This window comes from Loxodonta africana, chromosome 7, assembly GCF_030014295.1.
Source record: "Loxodonta africana isolate mLoxAfr1 chromosome 7, mLoxAfr1.hap2, whole genome shotgun sequence".
Classification (NCBI taxonomy): domain Eukaryota; kingdom Metazoa; phylum Chordata; class Mammalia; order Proboscidea; family Elephantidae; genus Loxodonta; species Loxodonta africana.
The window spans coordinates 112,723,653-112,739,706 of record NC_087348.1 but is presented as its reverse complement, the minus strand read 5'-3'; the positions used below and the strand labels follow the sequence as shown (position 1 = coordinate 112,739,706).

Here is a 16,054-nt window from a genome sequence, read left to right as displayed (position 1 = left end):
GCTAGTCTTAGAAACTAGTGCCGAGAAAAGCAATACCGATAATGAAGGCTATTATCAGTGCTGGGTGGGATTATCAGCGCTGAGCAGGAGAGTCGTCTAAGACAGGTGCTGTCCTGCCCGCTCGCATACCTGTTGTTTTGCTAGCATTTTTTCTTTTATTTCTAACTCCATTTTCAGCTGTTTTTCTAGAAGGGCAGCTTTCTTCATGATAGTTGCTATAGTGATCTCCTTCTGATGAAGCTCCGCTGTTAGGTCAGAGATTTCATTCCTCATTCTTTCCTGCTCAGAGCTATGGTACTCTTCCTCCTGATAGAGCTGGCTTCTTATCTGCAGCAGATACATTCCAGGAAATATTAACAATCCTTTTATTTATAGAGCAGCTTAAAGCTTTTACTGGCCATGTTCACATATTTTTTTGATGCCTACCTTAACAGGAAGGTGGAAAAAGTATTATCAAACAATTTTTTATGGAGAAAAATTTGGCTTAGAGAGGTTAAGTTACTTGCTTAAGTTCATAAAGCTAATAACTGACAGAACTGGGACTAGAACTGAGGACTCTTGGCCTTGAATTCAGTGCTTTTTACCAAATTATGCCGTACTTTATGACTGAATACAAAATATGCTTTTCAGAATCATGTTATAATAATCTTCAACCCTAATGTAGTCACAAAAATGTATCACCTCCTCCCCTGCTTAAGCCTATGTAGTCTCTTATACTCTTAATCTTGGCTAAACCTTGAGAAACTTCTGGATCATCTTGGGCTCCATCCCACCCTCATCCTCCCAAATCCAATCAGATGTCAAAATCTGTCCATTCTATTTCAACCTCTCTTAAATCTGGCCTTTGCTCTTTATTGCTGTAACCACTGTCGTAAGTCCAGCCTGTCATCATTTTTCTTGAAGAACCACCTCCAACTGTTCTCCCCATCATTTACTGTTCCTAATTCTTGACATTCAGGGATAAGTACACAATCATGGACCTAAAAAAAAAAAAAAACCCATAGTCTAATGAGAGAAACAGAAAAATAAACAGACAATTACAACACAGTGCAGTGATTGATGTCAAGGGTATATAGTGATGAAGATGTCAGGATAGACTTCACAGAGGAGGAACACATCAGAACTGAATATTGAAAGATGGATAAAGTCAGTCAGGAGATGGTGATGGAGAAGAGCTCCCAGGCAAAGGATGCAGAGAGAAAGAGCAGGGCTCACTCAGTAAACTAAAAGGAGTTTGAAGTGTGTGGCTGGGACTGAGAAGTATTGTGAGAAATAAGGCTAGAGAGCTAAGTAGAGGCCATCCACAAAGAGATTTATATGAATTTACCTCAGGGCACTTATTTGTTAATTGATTTCTTTTTCCATTTCATCTTTAAACCTTTTAGTATATATCTTAAAAAAAAAAAAAAACTAGAATACCATCATCACATCTTAAAAATGTAACCATAATTCCTTAATATCATCAAATATCCAGTCAGTATGCACATTTAAAATTGGCTCCAAAATGTAATAAATGTTTTTTGAGTGTATTTATTTGAATCAGAATCTAAATACGGTCCATACATTGAAACTGGCTCATATATCTTTAAAATCTCTCTCTTTGTGTGTTTGTGTCCGTTCTAGGTACTTTCCATACATCATTTCATTTAGTCCCCACAACAGCTCTGTGAAGTCAGGGCCATTATCATTCTATTTTGCAGATTAGAAAATTAAGGGCGAAGTGTGACCTTACCTATTGTGCTATGCCACCTCTGGTGGGCTGAGCCATAAAAGGTGGTTCGCTTTTCAAAAAAAGCTGGCTTGCTTTTCAAAAAAAGCTGGCTTGCTTTTCGAAAAAAGCTGGCTTGCTTTTCAAAAAAAGCTGGCTTCTAGAGTGACGCCTAGTGTGGGATGATCTAACATGAATGTGCACGTGTCTGGAAGGCAAACTTGATCCATCCTCAGGCTTTAGGCCGCCATCCCTTCAACTGAATCTATTCTTATTACTAAATTTTTTAAAAGAATTTCAGAGTTGGAGATGACCTTAGAAATCACATGGTCAAATCCCAGCACTTCACAGATGAAAAAAAGAAAGGACTCAAAGGGAAGGAAAGTGACTGGCCTAAATTATTCATAGCCTGAGAGCAAAGGAGAAGACTAGGAGACTGGAGCCAAATATTCCAGCCCCAAGGACAGTATTACGAGTCTCCCTTAATCTGTCCATTCCATCTCCAGTTTTTTTCCTTACAATTTGTTTGATGAAGCAGTGGGGTTATTTATTTTGTAAAGTTTGTCCCAGTCTGGATTCATGGTATTCTGTGGTATAAGAAGTATTAAAAATACATGAAGAGTATAATCAATGTTATTTAATTGTACTTGGAAAAATTGTTGAATTGGTGTATGTTCTGCCAGAAGACAGGGAAAAAATAAGTGTTTAAAATGTAAGGAAAATAATCATTAATTCCTAACACCTTTTCTATACTTAACCTCTACTAGGTCCCTGACAGGGGAGTAGTTTAACATGTTCCTCTTAAAATAGAACTTTTAAAGTATAAAAAGATAAATATACTATTATGAAAAAGGAGTAAACTTTATTATTTTTACAACATTTCAATATTAAGCCAACATGCTATACTGCAAAGCTTCTTTCTAAATGAGATTAATTTATCTGAGCTCCAAATGACTTTCGGCTTTATTAAAAATGCCTATTTTTATCACAAAATGAATTACTGAGAATCGCTTTATACTGGAAAAAGAGAAGGGAAATTAAACACTTGCAAGAGTCATAATACATGGCTCTTGTTGGTTTTATTACAAGACAATGAAAATGCTCTCACACAAACACTTCTTGGACGCTATAGCTATTCATACACAATTCATTCGTTACCTTTTCTGCACCACATTGTACAATTTCGTGGTCTCCAAAAGCCTATAAAGAGATTTGTGTCTCATAGTGTTTCCTTCCATAGCAAGACTTTGCAAAATAGTAGGTTCTTTATATTACTCAAAGTTTTATTATCATATATGTTTCTGTGAAGTTCAGAACAGTGTAACTATACTTTAAAACAAACAAACAAACAAAAACCTGTTGCCATTGAGTCGATTCTGACTCATAGTGACCCTATAGGATGAAGTAGAACTGCCCCATAAGGTTTCCAAAGAGCGCCTGGTGGATTCGAACTGCTGACCTTTTGGTTGACAGCCGTAGCTCTTAACCACTATGCCAGCTATACTTTAGGTTGCTTTAATCAATCTTTTATTATAACGCATTCATCTGGGACACCGGGGAAGAACACTTTTTAAAAAAAAGTTATATTTTTAAATATCAGTAAAATCAGTTTCATGGAATTCCATGATATAAAGTGTTCAAAATATAAAGAAGATTATCATTTTTCATAACATCTTTCTACACATAATCTCTAAGAGTTCCTTGACAGTTACTTTTTGGGAGACAGGATCTGTATTTCACATCATTGTGTCTCCTACAAAAATTAGGAGAATAGCTATAGTTCTACTAGATGCTCAAAATAAATGTTTGTTGAATTTATACAAACAACAACTCCATCTATAAGCCTATATAATTATGAGAAAACCTCGCCTTAATATTTTCACTTACTATGTGCCAGGCACTGAGCTAGGCACCAGATCATAAGTCAAAGCCATGCCCAGCTTCTTCTTACTTTTAATAATTGTTTAGATTATATAGCATTGAATACTCTGATCCTCAAACCCAAAGGCTAGAGAGGAAAATACAATCTATGATAAACTCATGGGAAAAAAAGCATTACTGGATTTTACTGGGCTGTGGGGGGAAGCGAATACACTTTTTTGTAGGAGAATAGAGACCCACAGGCTTTTCAAGGATATTGCCCAGGTCTTACTCCTCCTTGTATTCCTAAGCTCCTGGCGGAGTGCTTGGCACATGTTAGGTGCTCAATGAAAAAACGGGGATATAATCAACAGTAATAGTGGCCAACGCTGACTAGGTGCTTCTTCTGAGCCAGGCCCTATTCTAAGCACTTTATAAAACACTATCTCATGATCTCAAAGGAAAGAGTATGGACTCTGGAGCCAGACTACCTGGGTTCAAATCGGACAACTGCCACTTAGCTGTGTAATGCTGGGGCAAGTTACTTAACTACTCTGTGCCTAACTAGTAAGATTGTTTATGAGGAATAAATGAATGAGGATTTGTTAAACCCTTTGAACCCTTTGAACAGTTCCTGGCATGCAGTAAAAGTGCTATTTAAGTGGTAGCTATTAATAGCTCATTTAGTCCTCATCACAATCACAAGAGGTAGGTACTAACTAGCCCCATCCTGGAAATGAGGATCCTAAGCAATCTGCACAGGCAGCTTCCCCAAGCTTATGCACTAAATACGTGGTTGAGCACCAGAGTCTGTGCTGTCAACATCCTTGCTATAAACCACTTCTCGTGGAGCCACAGGCCCTCCAAATCTCTGGGGGCAGTCTCTGGTGGTGGTGGGATGACTTAAGGTTTGTGGTTTTTATAGCATCACACAGAAGAATGTCAGGATCAACAGCTTGATAGGTTATTTCTTAGGAGAAAATATGGAAGGAAAAGGAAGGGAGTGAGATGGAAGAGTTCCTCCCCCTGTACATGCAGAGACTTCACATCTACCTGGAAGAATGAAGCTCATTATCTTCCATACCTTGTTCAACTCCTTTTCATGATTTGGTTGATCTGGAGCCGCTGAAAACAGATCTTTCCTTTTCCTTTCTGGTTCTTTAATACAAGGTGAATAAGATGACTCAAGTCTACAAATTAAAATAATGAACAAAAATTGAGCTTAACTCGATAAATTGTTATGATTCTGCTGTCAATTTAGACCATTGCAGGTTGCACAGTTATGTCATTAGTTTGTTGGAAACATTTCTATTTACAGAAATTGCAAGTTCAATTACATTCAGATCCCATTAGTGTTTACATATTTAAGTGAGTGCAACTTGTCTTAACGAAAAAATGTAAAAGGTGGCAATTAATATGGAATTCCAACTGTACATTAAAAATGGGCAGAGTCATTTACTGAAACTGCATATATATATAAGATTTTTAAATAAGAAGAAAAGACTGCTTTCTATAATAAAAAAGCTTGGGAACCCATCAAAACAAAGGAAATATATCAGACTTGGTTCTGCAGAGTGAAAAGGAACTATGATGGGAGAAGTCTTAGGCGAGCAATTACTCCATAAAAGTGATCAAATAATGATTCAATCTGACAGTCTAACCATAGAGAGCTCGAATACATACATTCTTTTGACTTCTCAATTTATAAAATGGAATTGTAACCATGTATGGATACTACAGAGTACATAATTGTGCTTATAAGGAACCTGTACATAGAACAGAACAAGGGAATACTGTATGGTTTTAAAGTAAGGAAAGGTGTGTGTCAGAGTTGTATCCTTTCACCATACGTATTCAATCTGTATACTGAGCATATAATCCAAGAAGCTGGACTATCTAAAGAATAATGTGGCATTAGGATCGGAGGAAGACTCATTAACAGCCTTCGTTATGCAAATGACATAACCTTCCTTGCTGAAAGTGAAGAGGACTTGAAGCATCTACTGATGAAGATCAAAGGCTACAGCTTTCAGTATGGATCACACCTCAACATAAAGAAAACAAAAATCCTTACAACTAGACCAATAAGCAGCATCATGATAAATGGAGAAAAGATCGAAGTTGTCAGGGATTTCATTTTACTTGGATCCACAATCAACACCCATGGAAGCAACAGTCAAGAAATCAAATGACTTACCTTGGGCAAATCTGCTGCAAAAGACCTCCTTAAGGTGTTAAAAAGCAAAAATGCCGCCTTGAAGACTAAGGTGCACCTGACCCAAGCCATGGTGTTTTCAATCACCTCATATGCATGTGAAAGTCGGACAATGAATAAGGGACACGGAAGAAGAATCCGACGCCTTTGAATTATGGTGTTGGCAAAGAATATTGAATCTACCATGGACTGCCAAAAGAACGAACAAATCTGTCTTGGAAGAAATACAGCCAGAATGCTCCTTAGAAGCAAGGATGGAGAGACTATATCTCACATACTTTGGACATGTTATCAGGAGGGATCAGCTACCCTGGAGGACATTATGCTTGGTAAAGGGTCAGCAAAAAAGAGGAAGACCTCTATGAGATGGATTGACACAGTGGCTGTAGCAGTGGGCTCAAGCCTAACAATGATTGTGAGGATGGCACGGGACCGGGCAGTGTTTCGTTCTGCTGTACATCGAGTAGCTGTGAGTCAGAACCAACCCGACGGCACCTAACAACAGCAACAATGGAAACTACAGTGAAAAAGCAGAAATCAGTATAAAAAGTACAATTCCCATAGGAAATTTGTAGAACTACAGGCAAATAATGTTCACTTCCAAATCAGAACCCAAAAAACACAAGTTGGTAAAATAAAAATCATTAAAATACAGAATTTAAGATAACCAGGAAGAGAAAGCAGCATGTTTTCTATCAGATGTCAGGCTTTACTAATCTAGTCAAATCCAGTGTTTTGAGGAATGGTTAATCCCTTAGCTTACAGTGAATGCAATTTTAGACTTCCAAAGAACTTTTGAAAAAATTCCACACATCAAAAACTTAAACCACACACACATACACACAAAACAAAGTCTAAGCAATCATGGAGACATAACAAATTTAAAGACTGAAAATAAAAGACCTTTCAAAGGTATATATTAGTAGTGGTATCCCTGAGGTACATGTGTCTAGATTGCTTTTTTCTGGTTATTAAATATATATGTCAACTGTAGAAAACAGAGAATAGTATGATATACTCCTGTAATCTTATCATTCAGGAAAAGGTATCATTAGCATTTTTGCCCATATTAGTTGTCTTTTCTTTTATGCATATATATGTATAAATAAATGTTTTCCATATAATCAGAATACACTGTACACATTATTATGAAAACCCCTTTTGTTTCCCACTTCATAATATATTGTGAGCATTTTATCCTGTATTCTTCTAAAACATTATTTCAGGATCAGTCATATTTTTATTTGCTATGTTTTGGAAGAAGTGAAAAAATGAAATTTCCTATTTTTTAATTCTTCCTAAGCAACTGAAGGTAGTGGAATGCAGAACGGAATGGTAAAAATCTCATGGTAATTTACAAAGTTTAACGAGTGAATGGAACAAATGTCAAACTTCCAGGTGGACAACTGCAGAGGAGAAACCCAATGAAATCATGCTAACATAAAACACTGATATAAATGTATAAAGGAACTATCAGTTGTCACGTAGGAAAGGGGAGGTAGAATTGTTTTTATAATTCCCAGAACATATCAGCCCAAGATACTTCTACAACGAAAAAGAAAAATCTTAGCATTATAGAGAAAGGTGCCGAAAATGAATAAAAATATTACTATACAACTTCTGTAAAACTATGGAGCATCAATACTTAGTGTGGGCTGCTTCACCTTAATACAACTGTAAGGAAGAAACAGTCCATGGGAAAGAAAACAAAACAATAAAGCAGGTAGAATAGCATTCACATGGGAATAAACTAAAAGAATTAGAAACTTTTAGTGAGAAAGACTTTCACTGAGAAGACTATGCCTGAAGCCTAAAATATAATGGAAGCTGTGAAAAGTTAAATACACAAGTTTTCATCAAATTTCAGAATATTAGAACTGGAGGATCCCCTTCAAACGAGAACAATGTATTTTGGAGGTCAAAATAAATACAAACTTAAATGAAGGATGTCAATCAGGCAGAACAAAAAGATTGTATTGATAAAAAAATGTGAATAAACCAAGATTTTAGATAAAATCATGTATTGAGGGAAATCTGGCCTGCTTGGAATTCAGCATTAATTAGCCTTGTGAGACAGCACTACGGAAAGGACCCACAATGCTCTTTACAACACCACTGCTAGACACTGGCTGAATGGTTTGCTCCTCTGAGAAATATTTTATTTTTAGGAACATAATTCTTTCTTTGTGTGAAGACATTTCTCACCAAGTCACCACACTGGAACAGTGCCTTACACATAATAAATATCTAATAGATTTGTTAATGATTGATGATGATGATATATAGCTTGCATACAAAGTATTCCATAATGCTGACTGGCTAATAGGCATTCTACCATCTTTGCTGAGACACAAAGTAAGTCATTTTTAGGGATCTTAATTTGCAATTTTTTTTAAGTGTAGACCTCAAAGAAATGCTAGCAGGTCTCATAACTCTGAAGAAATAATTATTGTACTTAAAACAATATAATCATTTTCCAATAAAATAATCCTCACCATTTGACTATTCAATTTTTAAAATCCTGTTGTTGGTTGTAGCATTAGCTCTCTGATTTTGAGAAGGATTCCAGTTCTAATGATAATTAGAACATCAGTGAACAATTAAAGCAGCCAGACTTCTACTCGCAAGAATAAACATTTAATTGTCTTCAGCAGTTCCATTTCCTTTGTGGTTATCAAATATATAATACATGTGTGATTTTAAAACAAGAAGAAAAATCTTCTAACAAAGAACCTTAAATGGAACTGACAAGGTGGTGAGGTTGGAGGCGAAAATAAATATAACATTTATAAAGTAAAAATGTTAACATCAGGTTTTTAGGCAATCAAAGGAAAACCTTTGAAAAATACAGAATAAGCCTTATTTATCAACATAATTAAATGCTGTTTGATAAAAAATATTTTCCGATGTCCTGAAGAACAAAAGCTTCAAGAGAATTTCTGACTCATTGTGACACATATGATCTCTGGTGGTATAGTGGTTAAGAGCTCTGGCTCCTAACCAAAAGGTTGGCAGTTTCAATCTACCAGTTGCTCCTTGGAAACCCTATGGGGCAGTTCTACACTGTCCTATAGGGTTGCTATTAGTCGGAATCAACTTGATGGAATGGGTTTGTGACACATAAATATCCATAAATCAAAACTTGATGTAAACTTCTAGGTAAGTAAAAATATTACTCTTTAAGATAAAATAATTAACCATTAATTTTATTTTTAATATCTAAAGTTATCCACTAAGAGCATGTTAGTATAAAACAAATAGGCTTTTTATGCTAGTTTCAAATATAAACTCTAAAAAACACTCGAACATCATGTTGTAACAATTTATCTCAGATTGTCAAACATAAAGAATATATACCTTTTTTTGTTTCCTTGAGCGTTCTGGAACTCCCCCATTTTTAATAATTCTCTGTGCAACTGCAATCGTTCCATTTCTATGATTCTCAAGAGATCGTCCCGTGACTGTAACTCACTTTTCACCTCTGAGAGTCCGGCCTCCATGGCCTAAATAAAAAATAAAAAAATTTCAACGCTCATTTTTGATATCATAATATATAATACATTTAAAAATATTTAACATCTATAAGCCAGCCTAATTTTAAATGAACTGATACTTAGTCATCTGCTGGACCTGTCTTATGGAATTCCATTCCTTCATTCATTTATTCAACAAATATTTACTGATCTCTTATTATGTGTTCAGCTGGGGACACAGACTCAGAATCTGTTCCTTGGTGACCTTACAGTCTAGTGACAAAGAGTAAGCCAGTAACCTCACAAACATGGCCAAAGTGTACATAAATTTGAAAGAGTGCAACATAAAAGTATGAATAAAGCATCAATGCATAAAATTTTAATTAACGCAAATCTTTCCCAAAGTAAAAAAAAAGATATTAACCAAGAATCATCTTATTTCAAAGCTCGTCGATAAAGTGAATTATATATTGTGGTTCCACTATTGCCTATCAGTGGCCATACTTAGCTAACTAGAAATAACAACAACCAGGTAGGTTCAATGTCTATAAACAGGCAGTCCCCTGATTACGAATGAATTCCATTTCTAAATCTAATTTCTACGTAAGTCAGAACACTTAAGTACTGTTCATATCTAATGTCAGTTAGTCAAATGTTTGTCTTAGTGTATAGCACATAGTGTACCTTTCTATGGAGCCCTGGTGGCCCAGTGGTAAAGCACTGCACAGCTAACAAAAAGGTCAGCAGTTCGAATCCACCAGCTACTTCTTTGAAACCCTAAGGGGCAGTGCTACGCAGTCCTATATAGGTCGCTATGAGTCTGAACTGACTTGACAGCAATGGGTTTGGTTTTGGAGCTTTGGGTATCTTGCTATGCAAAAAAAACATTAAGCACTTCCATGTACATTAAAACATCTTTAACATAATAATACAGTAATAATAATAATGTTTTGATGCGTGTCGCAAAGTAGCACCCATTTGTTATTACAAGCTATTGTATGTTCCTCAAATTTTTAATATAATAGGGTTAATTTTACAGGGTTAGTTTGTAACTATGGTTGTACACAAACCAGATATTCTTAACCCAGGTTCTTAAGAGCCCGATATTCTTAACTTCTGCTATTGTTAGCAGGAGAGGCTTAATCAAGTTTAAAAAGTTGTTGGGAAGGATCCAGTTAGGAGAGAGAAGGGATAATACTAATGGTGTCAGGCAAGTGGGATTGGCCTGAAAGCACAGGTGGAAGAATTACCTATTGTAAAAGAGAGACTTGGCTCCTCTCTTGCAACAGGAAGGATGATGCAATGTAGACACATTTAGCATTAGGATATGGAGGGATGAGAACGGTTGCCTATTGGCTTCTATATTCTTTGTGAAAAAAGATAAGGGCATAGGGTGCCAGTGGAAACAGAGGTGGAGGTGGGGGTGTGGGAGTGATTTTTGAGAGTGGAGAAGGTTTGAAATGGCAATTACAGAGAGTTAGAGAATTAGCCGATTAGAGAAAGACAGTATTGCTGGGCAGTGTTGAGTACTCATTAGAGGTTTGTGATTATGGCCTGTTGTGTGATTTTCTCCAGCAATACTTGGCTGCTCTCCAGGAGGGAGGATTGGAGGAGTCCTTCCACATCATCAGGTTCCTTCCACTGAATTTTACAGAGAAACTAGTAGTTATTAAGTGTGCCTGACCCAGGTCATCAAATCCACCCCAATTTTTATAGAGGAGGAAATTGAGGGCCAGGCTTGGTTTAAAATCACACAGCTCATAACTGGCAGACCTTGGAGCAGAAAAATCCAGATCTTTTGACTCCTAGGACATTTAAGGTGCAAAATTATTTTTCACTCAAAATAAGTGAAACAGATCTGTAGTTTATTGGTAAAGACATGCTGAGGGGTTTAGCAGGAGGTTCCTCTGCCAAAAAGGCTATAGAAAACAAACACTTTATAGATATTTGGAAAAAATCATTAAAATTTTTTTATATAACAGATTTATTGAAATGTAACTCACACACCATAGAATTCACCTGTTTAAAGTGTACAATTCAGTGATTTTAAATGTATTCAGAGTTGCGCAACCAACACCACTATCTAATTCCAGTATATTTTCATCACCTCCCAAAAAAACCTCATACCCATTAGAAATCACACTTCATTTTCCCCTTCCCACCAAGGCTTGAAACCACTAATCCGTGTTCTGTCTCTATAGCTTTCCCTATTCTGGATATTTTATATAGATGGAATCATTCAATATATGGCCTTTTGTGACTGGCACCCTGGTGGCATGGGGTTAAGAGCTGAGCTGCTAACCAAAATGTCAGCAGTTCAAATTCACCAGCTGCTCCCTGAAAATCCTACTGGACAGTTCTAGGGTTTGCTATGAGTTGGTATCAATTCGACAGCAATTTTTTTTTTTTTTTTAATTTCTTTCCCTTAGCAATGCTTTCAAAGTTCACCCATGTTGTAGTGTGTATCAGTGTGTCATTCCTTTTTACGGTTGAATAATATTCCATTGGAGCCCTGATGGCAAAATGGTTAACAGCTTAGTTACTAACCAAACGGTCAGCAGTTTGAATCCACCACCTGCTCCTTGGAAACCGTATGGGGCAGTTCTACTCTGTCCTATAGGGTTGCTATGAGTCGGAATCGACTTGACAACAGCAGGTTTTGGTTTGTTAGACTATTCCATTGTATGAATAAACCACATATTGTTTATCTGGTCGTCAGTTGATGGACATTTGAGTTGTTTCCAATTTTTGGGTATTATGAATAATGGTGCTGTGAAAATTTACATATTAGCTTTCGTGCAGACATATGTTTTCGTATTCATTCTTATCCAAAAATTCACGAAGCCTAGAAAAATAATTGTGTAGGTGGTATAGGACATAATTTCCAGGATACATTTTTTTTCTTGGCTAAGCCTTAAATATATACTGTTTTCTAGGTGACCAAGAGTCCTGGGTCTAGGGAAGGACCTAGTTCTAATACTTTAACCCCAGAACTTCATGGTTCACTTGGAAATAGGTATAAAATATGGATTCCAAAGACTTGTTTGGATAAAGTCCCTGATTTAAAACAGTGAGGTTTTCAGATGAGGTTAGAATTTCAAAATAAACAAAAGAAATGTGAAACAATAGATTGCCAAGTGGAAAGACTAACTTGAAGTGAATGTCACCCAGTACCTTGCCAGTTGAAGAAGCCTTTGCAAATTTGCTACCTGGTGCATGTGGATTAGTGGGCCTGCCTTCACTTGGAGGCTGGGATACAAAAGGGCTCTATCTCCACACCAAGGAAAAGTGGTGTTGCCATGAATCAGAGTTAACTAAAATTCTACAAAATGTACAAAATTTGTTTCCTGTTATTAGAAAATAAGAGTGACATATGGCGACCTCACGGGAGAAAAAGAAAACGTTTTGATATTTTTCTTTTCACAGAACACCAATTGTTATTTAAATAATGACCTCTAAGGTTTTAAGGCTACAGATGTAGCCAACAAATAATCTGCTAAGGAGCCGTGGTAGTGCAGTGATTAAAGCTCTTGGCTGCTAACCAGAAGGTTGGTGATTTGAATCCACTACCTGGTCCTCAGGAGAAAGATGTGGCAGTCTACTTCCATAAAGACTTACACTGTCCTATAGGGTCACTTAGGAGTTGAAATCGGCTCAATGGCAATGGGTTTGGCTTTTTTTGTCAGGATTAACTTGATGGCAGTGGATGGTTTGGCTGCAAGCAGAGCCAAAGACCTTCAAGTGCCTGAGAAGAACGTTTGGAGACTTAGAAAAGAAGCTAAACACTGTAAGTATTAGTAAAAACAATTGCTGGAAGTGATTCATAATGATTTACCACAAGATCTTTGTTATTTAAATAATAGCCAGCAGCACCAACACCATTTAGAAATGTAGAAACTCAGGCCCCAGACTGGAGCTTCTGCATCAGAACCTGCACCTTAATAGTTCCCAGATGATTAAAGTTTGAGAAACACTGTTCCATGGCAATTTTTTTTTTATTATAGATAACTGTACAGTTAGAAAAGTCTACTGAAATTGTATACAGAAGAGTCTACTGAGGGTGACAGTGGGAGCCAGAGCTTCTAAGAACCTGGGACAGATAAATGGTTTTCCTCTAAACAGGCTGGGGAAATGCTCCATTTTGGACTCAGATCACTTGCATCAAAATTACCTGTTGTGCTTTTTAAAGTTGCCTCCCCCTACCCCCAACACAATACACTTTGATTCAGTAGGTCTGAATTTTTACCTAACTCGAGATATTTTGTTGGAATTGACTCGAGGGCAATGGGTTTGGTTTTTTTTTTTTTTTTGGTTTGGTGATATTTAAGCATACATAGGAATACTGTCTAGGATTACTTTATTTAGCACTTTATGCAAACCTAAAGCATTAAAAACAAACCAGGTAGTCTTTGAGCAGATGCCGGAAGTCTTTTCCACCTGCTCTCTGAGGAATGACTACATTGCTCTGCAGGTACTGGCAGCTATCACATGGGGGAGTAGACCATGAGAGCTGCCCCTTAAGAGCAGAAGTGATGCTATTATTGGGTATACGACATTTTGACAAATATGAACCACTAAACTCTCAAGTTTTGTTGTTGTTCATTACCAAGTAATATGTGCCACAATCATCTTCCCTCTATCCCTAACTGGTGGAAATGAGGCTCAGGGAGAGGTAAGAATCAGAAATGTTGTGAACATTATTTCTCATTAAAAATGTTCTTTACTTTTGATATGTTGTCCAAATAACTGTTGAACTGTTTGCTTTAATATTCTGCTTTGATTTTATTAACTTTTAAGCTCGAAATGTATAACTAGAGGGGAGGAGGTATGAGATATGCTTGCTCTATAATCACAGTATTTAAAACTTTCGTCAATTTATAATAATTTAGTTACTCTTGGTAATTGTGAGGCAGGTATAATTATATTTTCATTTTCTGATAATGGCAAATGGATTTTAAATGCCTTCTGAAAAGTTATAGAGTGCTAGAAAGTCAAAGCTGCGGTCCTCAAGGACTGATTTTAATCTCATACATGGCACGGGGGCTCAGAATCCTGAGAACTAGGTTTAAAGTCTCAGTTCCAGCACTCTTTACTAGCAACCACTGTTCTTCTCTGGTCTGTAAAAACCCAGGTAAAGGGATGAGAAGGTAAAATAAATTAATATTTTAATTATGAAAATCTTGTATCTAGTTATTTGAGGAAAATTCTAAAACAAATATTTTGTAAAAAGTGAGACTGCCAATTAAGTCACTAAATAATTGGCCATAGACTATAAGACTTTTCTTCTAACAATATCAAATTTTGAAAATATCAAAATTTTAACTTTGATATTTAAATCAATTTAAAATTTAAAATATTTCAAATTTCAAGTACTTTTCTTTAGCTTTACATGAGTAATGTGATACAAGAAATGCTACCCAACTAACAGTTTGGGTATGTTTGGTCTCAAAGGACTTCCAAATTTCTGAAGAAATATTGTCAGTTTGTGACCTGGGGAAACAAATTCCTGGCATAAATATCTTTGAATCTTCTTTACCAATTGAAAATAAATTTCAGCTAGATATGAAGAAATCAGTTTTCATCATGAAGGACAATGCTCTAGGCATGTTAGGTCAAAAACCCAATGTCCTAGTTATCTAGTGCTGCTATAACAGAAATATCATAAGTGGTTGCCTTTAACAAACAGAAATTTATTATCTCCCTGTTTAGGAGGATGGATGTCCAAAGTCAGGGCACTGGCTCTAGGGGAAGATTTTCCTTCTCTGTTGGCTCTAGAGGAAGGTCCTTGTCTGTTCTGAGCTTCTCTTCTGGGTGATCTTCATGTGGCTTGGTATTTCTCTTCTTCCATCTCTGCTTCTTCGCTTATTTATTTAATCTCTTTTTATATCTCAAAAGAGATTGACTCAAGATACACCCTACACTAATCCTGCCTCATTAACATAACAAAGGCAACCCATTCCCAAATGAGATTATACCCACAAGCATAGAGGTTAGGATTTATAACACAATTTTTCTGGGAACACAATTCAATCCATAACACCCAGATTTATTGTAATTTTAAACAAGAAACTGATGTTCCCTTATTGCTTTATTCCAGTATGTGATATATATTCACAATATTTGTGCTCAGATTTCTGAAGCAGGCTTTATGAAAAGTGTCATGGATATAGTTAGTAAAGCCATTCAGTACACCTGTGCAAATGCTTTGAATCATCAGCAGTACACGGAAATGTTGAAAAAATAGAAAGCAATGAAAATAATGTCTTGTGTTCTTTTCCAAAGGTAATTGGTTGAGCCATGGAAGAGTTTTCAAACATTTACTGCACTGTAAACTTTAATATTTTTCTGAAACAAAAGGAATGCTAGCCAAATATTCAATAATCAAAGACAAAAAATAGCAGACGTGTTTTTTTCAACAATATCACACTGCATATGAACAAGCTAAATCTGAAGCTCCAAATAAAGGATAAACTTCTTTGTGATCAGGCTACATAAACCCATTGCTGTTGAGCAGATTCTGACTCATAGAGACCCTTCAGGGTAGAGGAGAACTGTCCCATAGGGTTTCCAAGGCTGTGAATCTCTACAGAAGGAAACTTTTCATAATATAAATCAATAATAATGATTTGACATATTTTCTAACATGTATGAAAATGCGTAAGGTTTTAATTGTAATTGACAGCATTATGTAAATTGGCTGCAAAAATACAAGAAAAATGTGAAGGCTTTGTTGATATCGATAAATTTAGAGTTGTTTTTTGATTTATGCAATGTCTCCATTGAATTCGATGTTATTAA

The 16,054-nt window shown here is 36.2% G+C and overlaps 1 protein-coding gene across 1 annotated transcript in view; it reads right to left on the bottom strand.

Moving 5' to 3' along the window:
• The window catches only part of DEUP1 (deuterosome assembly protein 1), a 107,648-nt gene that overhangs the window by 34,807 nt on the left and 56,787 nt on the right, over nucleotides 1-16,054 (bottom strand). Inside the window, exons 10-12 of the mRNA XM_064289542.1 lie at nucleotides 9,141-9,286; nucleotides 4,653-4,758; nucleotides 130-327 (exon numbers count right to left, since the gene is read on the bottom strand). Of these exons, the coding sequence (XP_064145612.1) occupies nucleotides 130-327; nucleotides 4,653-4,758; nucleotides 9,141-9,286 (450 nt within the window). The remainder of the gene's footprint in view (nucleotides 1-129; nucleotides 328-4,652; nucleotides 4,759-9,140; nucleotides 9,287-16,054) is intronic.